The sequence below is a fragment of the Electrophorus electricus genome, chromosome 9, assembly GCF_013358815.1.
Source record: "Electrophorus electricus isolate fEleEle1 chromosome 9, fEleEle1.pri, whole genome shotgun sequence".
Classification (NCBI taxonomy): domain Eukaryota; kingdom Metazoa; phylum Chordata; class Actinopteri; order Gymnotiformes; family Gymnotidae; genus Electrophorus; species Electrophorus electricus.
The window spans coordinates 17,602,982-17,608,981 of NC_049543.1; the positions used below are offsets into that span (position 1 = coordinate 17,602,982).

Here is a 6,000-nt window from a genome sequence, read left to right on the forward strand (position 1 = left end):
TGGACCACGGTGTATTCCAGGACGAGAACTGGAAATCAGTGTCTTAGGAAAATACTTGGAAAAGCTTCTTTCATTCTTACCTGGATTGTGCATGGCAAGTTATGGATGGAATAGCATGATTAGACTTGATTAGACATGATTAGGTTTGATTTTTGTTTATAGTCTTTTCAGATAAATTGTTGAATGTTGAATGATAAATTGTTGCTTGAGAGGATGTGGCCACTATTTATATATTTTTTCCAGTATTTTTTTTCATTCTCAATAAATTTCAAGTGGACCCAATGTATTCAAATATTTACCCACAATATTTCCCATAATATTCATACATTAACCTCACCAGCACAATGTCTACTCAAAATCACATGACAACAACAAAACCTTGAGTAAAAAAAAAAAGTTAATAAACTGTGTAGATTTATATTATTTTATCAACATAGAAGAGGACAGTTTGAAACAAAAGCGCAGGCAGTGCATGGTGAGGGCACTGATGCCTGGTGTCTTATACATCAGACACTATGGGGAGAAAGGCACTGCGTAACAGTGAACGTGATATTTACCTGGAGCGTCTGCTCATCAAGACAAGCTTGCAAATAAAGCTCCATATCCTCTCTGTGTTCAGAAATAAACAGAAAGTGCTCCTAGGCTTCTCAGTCATATCCCTGCAAGTGCTCACTGAGGGCTTTCTGGTAGTCCTGCAAAAATCTCAGCTCCATCATATGCCCATAGAACAGTGTTCAATTTCTGTCTACCCACAGAATAGCAATGGATAAAACCCTTGCAATTGCTGGCTCCTGCATCAGAGGCAGAGAAAAGCTTAAGCGTTATAATCAGAATTTGATGATCTCAGTCATCACCCAAATTAAAATGAGAAATAAATACTCACCGGATAAATACTAATACTAATACTCACCGCAAGCGCGAACACACATATTAGATATATGGGCACAATGGGCATAAAAACGGAATACTGATAGTACAATACATACTATATACACAGCAAACATAAAAACTTTTATAGATGTTTAGTCGTTAGTCATGGTAAACAGTGTGCGAAACTGCAATTTCACTCTCTACTTACAACCGACATCCTAACTCGCATAACGCCTACCAAACATATTGAACAGGCTGAATTTAGCCATAATCATTACACCCCTTGGTGTAATGTCCAACCCATTTGGAGCTGTACAGCTCGCAGACATACCCTTCTCAGCTCTACACGTGGCATATTGACGTGTCCTGTAGACCCCGCCCATGCCAATGAACGTTTGCATCTGGTTCAAACCAAAAGCCTGACAAAAACTTTGTTATTGTTGAAATAATATTGCCAAGAGGTTAACTACATTAAACTACTAATTCTCAAATGATTAGTTACGTAGTTCATTTATTATGTTAATTGAAATTAAAGTAATTTATTGATGTACACACCAAAAAAAAAAAACTTGATGTGTGACTTTTATTTTGTTTCATTCACCGGAAGTGTTCATTTCAAAAATAACTTTATTGATATGACAAAGGTACAATATTTCCCAAACGGGCTCCGGGTTTGATTGTGTCTAGTGCGTGTGTATTTGGGAGTTTAAGAACGAGCGAGAGCATGAACGTGGTCTCAATATCTTAACAGTTTTATTAGTTCAGGAACAACGACATTAGTGAAGCAGCGTCTGTAAACCTTTCGGAGTCGGTCTGTTAAGCGTGTGGCTACAGCTATCTAGAACGGTCTCCCTTGGTGGACAATTTCATATTGAAGCAAGGTAAGAAGAAACTAGTCGAAATGGGATATCACGCCACACTACAGTACGGTTAAGATAGCTTGGTGCTGTTTTTTTTTTTTAAGTCAAAACCTTAACAATTTAAGGCATTGCTCGACATAAGATAGCTATTTTTGAACAGCATCAATTGTATAGAACACAACATCAATTTTATAGAAATTTGAGTTAATTTTATATGGTCCGAAGATTTTACCTCCAAACGCACCCCAGTTTTAACTTCCCTGACAATCACTGTCCATGTTAATTGTTGATAAATTGGCTTGTCCAGTAGTCTAAGATGCCCGTCAGCGTTGTAAGTTAACTATTTTAACTAGGCTAGCTAGCTTGCCATTGAGTATTAGTTCTCCCTTCCCTAACACGAAAAAACGCCTGTAAAAAATTGCTCGTGGTGTAAATCTGAGTACAAGTTACGCCACAAGCTTGTCCTGTTTTCTTGCTTGTCAAGGTGGATTTATTTCCTTAATGACTTATCATTTGGCCCACAGTGTCTCCGTTGAGTCCACGGGCTGAGAGGGATGTAGTGTGTTAACCCCCCTCTGCCTTCCAAATGGTCTTTAAGGGGACCCACTGTCCTTAGAGTCCTATAAACAATGAGAGGTTGTTCACAGCTGTGAATCATCTATTTTGGATAACTGCTAGACTTTGCCTGAGTTTTTGTCATGTTTATAGGGTTTTTATATAATTGGATCTCGACAGCGTTTAGTCATGTAGTCAAGAATGGCAGATTAACTTTTAGTCATTCTTTTACTTCTTTTACTTCACATTTCACTGCGAGTTATACTGTGTATGACTATGTATGTGACGAATAAACCGAACTTGAACTTCTTCCTGTGGTATTGCTAGAGCCTGAATATTTGTCCTCCTCTCACAGATGTTTCAGATTAAAAGAATATGCTGCATTGGGGCTGGGTACGTTGGTGGGCCGACGTGTAGCGTGATTGCCAGCATGTGCCCCGAGATCAAGGTGACGGTGGTTGATGTGAATGACACCCGAATCAAAGCCTGGAACTCGGACACGCTTCCAATATATGAGGTACCTTCAGAACCATGGCATTGTATAAAATGCCATGTTCTAACATTAAATAAGTTGGCCATTTAGAAGCCTACTGAGGTCTCACTATACTCTCATTTAGTTGAACCAGCTTAGTCAGTGCTGTTTATAGTAGCATTCAAAGGTTGGTGTTCTGCAGGCTACGTGTCTCTTACAAGAGTGCCTCTCTTTCCACTCTCTCTCCCCTCCCCCACACGCCCGTCTATATGCAGCCTGGTTTGAATGAGGTGGTGATGTCCTGCCGTGGCAAAAACCTCTTTTTTTCCACCGACATTGACTCTGCAATTAAGGATGCGGACTTGGTCTTCATCTCTGTGAGTCATGGAGATGAACATCTCTTGTGGTAGGCCATCTTGTATGAGTGGATGGGGTTAATAAAGCCGATGTACTAACATGCTGCCCCTTCTCTCTCTCTGCTACAGGTGAACACACCCACTAAGACATACGGTATGGGGAAGGGTCGTGCTGCCGACCTGAAGTTCATTGAGGCGTGTGCACGCCGCATTGTGGAGGTATCCGATGGCTACAAGATCGTGACGGAGAAGAGCACCGTGCCAGTCCGGGCTGCAGAGAGCATCCGTCGGATCTTCGATGCCAACACCAAGCCCAGTCTTAACCTGCAGGTGAGTGTGGGTGGGGCTGTGGACACATGTGATGTAATACATATACAGGCTGACTAATGATTAGTGTGGGTTCATGGTCGGGTGCGAAGTTAGAAATCCTGTAAAAGCCAAGTGTTAAGTCAGCCAGTAGTAGATATACAAGATTTTTACATTTAACACACAAAAACAACTGTGTTCCTGTCTTATACATATCCACTGCTGATATCCACATATCTGCATACATATCCACTGTTCATTTTGTTACTGAGCCTCAACCCATCTCAGCTGCTGTGGCTCCACCCACCACTCCTTGATGCCCCCTTGCTGTGGCTCACCATACCTCCACCCCACCCCTACTTCTCCATTGCCCTTGATGGACGTTCTTGTGTGGGATGGGTTTTGGACACTGTCGAGACCAGACAAGGAGTTCTAGAAAACTGGGATAGACATTGATTGCTTATTTCTTTGTTTATGTTTTTATATATTTATATATATATATATATATATATATATATATATATATATATATATATATATATATATATATATATATATATATATATATATATATATTTATACACACTGCTTATTCTGCTTCTTATTGTTTATATTGTTGCTATTGCAGTGTCTGTTGTCGGCCCCACTTTTTGTCTTGGTTCCTCGCAAGGTTTCTTCCTCATACTCAGTGGAGTTTTTCCTTGCCACTGTCGCCCTTGGCTTGCTTACTGGTGACTTGCACTCAGACATTTGTAAAGCTGCTTTGTGACAGCTGTTGTAAAAAGCACTATATAAATAAATGTAACTTTACTTTTTTCTCCTCATTATTTTCTTTTGTATAAATTAATCCCCACTGAAGAACAACCTTTTTACATGAGTTTTGTTCTTAAACACCGTTTAAATAAAATAGACACCAGATATCTTCCTGTCTTTTCAGACAAAAATACTGAGTTCTCAAGTGTCTGTTTGTCTGTCATAGGTTCTGTCCAACCCAGAGTTTCTTGCGGAGGGCACAGCAGTGAAGGACCTCAAGGAGCCAGACCGTGTCCTGATTGGTGGAGATGAGACGCCAGAGGGTCAGAGGGCTATAAGGGCTCTGTGTGATGTCTATGAGCACTGGGTGCCAAAGTCCCGCATCATCACCACCAACACTTGGTCCTCTGAGCTCTCCAAATTGGTGTGTCTGTCTGTCTGTCTGTCGGCTGGGGGGGGGGGGGGGGGTCACATGTTAAAACAAATCATGGGTGTGATTCCCAGGGAGCATGCTTACTGTCATAAAACTGGTAAATACATAAGTCTCTCTGGGTAAGATCACCTGCCAATTTGCTGTGTGTATTGGAGGGATTTTATTCTGAGGGAAACATTAGACAACAAGAGGAAAGAGATAGAAGTTCATTGCCTTTGCATACCTAGAAAAGACCTGACAGTAATGGAGCGCAGGCGTCAAAGGCAGGGGAGCTCATGTGGAAGTGGGAATGTGTGTTGATTCATTAGGCGGCCAATGCCTTCCTGGCTCAACGCATCAGCAGCATCAATTCCATCTCGGCTCTGTGTGAGTCGACGGGTGCCGATGTGGAGGAGGTGGCCAGAGCCATTGGAATGGACCAGCGCATCGGGAGCAAGTTCCTCAAAGCTAGCGTGGGTGAGTGTGGGGGTGGGTTAGTGACATTCAGCCTGAAAACTTCTAATTAAAGTAGAGCTAACACCTTTTACTTTCTTGTAATTGAAATTATTTTGAAACATGAATTCCACTGGAATAAATGGTTATTTTTTGAATTCGTGTGCGTGTGTGCGTGTGGTGGCAGGTTTTGGGGGGAGCTGTTTCCAGAAGGATGTGCTGAATCTGGTGTATCTGTGTGAAGCACTGAATCTCCCAGAAGTGGCTTCCTACTGGCAGCAGGTACAGAAGGTCTACAACATTAAAGCTTAAAAACACGAGACCCTTTACTTGTATCCATGTGATGTTCCACTGAGAGCCTGACACAGGAAGGAGATTTGGCAGTGGGATGTTTTGGTTTGTTGCTTTTCAATCTTGAGATTGGCTTTACCTTTCTGTATCTTTGATGGCTGTGTGTGGGTGTGCACAGGTAATTGATATGAATGAGTACCAGAGAAAGAGGTTTGCATGTAGGATCATCGACTGTCTTTTCAACACTGTAACGGGAAAGAAGATTGCCCTGCTAGGCTTCTCTTTCAAAAAAGACACTGGCGACACCAGGTACACACACACACGCGCACAGCCTGTTCTCCAACTCTCGTGGAGTATATATTTCATAATTTATTGCTACCGCCGATATTTGTTACATGTTTATTCACTTTTACTTCTCAGCACGCGCACACACAATACATCAGTGACCTTTGGTTGCACTGTCCTCACAAACACACACCCACTCTATGCTTCCTATAACCTTTATCAAGATTAAACACAAAATGCCTTTTCATGCTGTGGCTTGTCAGCTGCTGCCTGTATCCTGAATTATCTTGCACAGTTAAGAATAATGATATGCCCTTTTTAGCAATGTGGAATTGAGACATCAGAAAGGTATAGCTTACTTTGTGCCCAGGGCCAACACTTCTGAAT

General features: G+C 41.5%; 1 protein-coding gene across 1 annotated transcript in view; it reads left to right on the plus strand.

Annotated features, from left to right (window-relative positions):
• The first annotated feature begins 1,515 nt into the window (after positions 1–1,515).
• Positions 1,516–6,000, plus strand: part of ugdh (UDP-glucose 6-dehydrogenase) — a 6,535-nt gene continuing 2,050 nt past the window's right edge. The window contains exons 1-8 of the mRNA XM_035530019.1: positions 1,516–1,751; positions 2,641–2,802; positions 3,033–3,134; positions 3,243–3,443; positions 4,399–4,596; positions 4,914–5,061; positions 5,225–5,319; positions 5,507–5,637. Coding sequence (XP_035385912.1) covers positions 2,641–2,802; positions 3,033–3,134; positions 3,243–3,443; positions 4,399–4,596; positions 4,914–5,061; positions 5,225–5,319; positions 5,507–5,637 — 1,037 coding nt within the window. The 5' untranslated portion in view covers positions 1,516–1,751. The remainder of the gene's footprint in view (positions 1,752–2,640; positions 2,803–3,032; positions 3,135–3,242; positions 3,444–4,398; positions 4,597–4,913; positions 5,062–5,224; positions 5,320–5,506; positions 5,638–6,000) is intronic.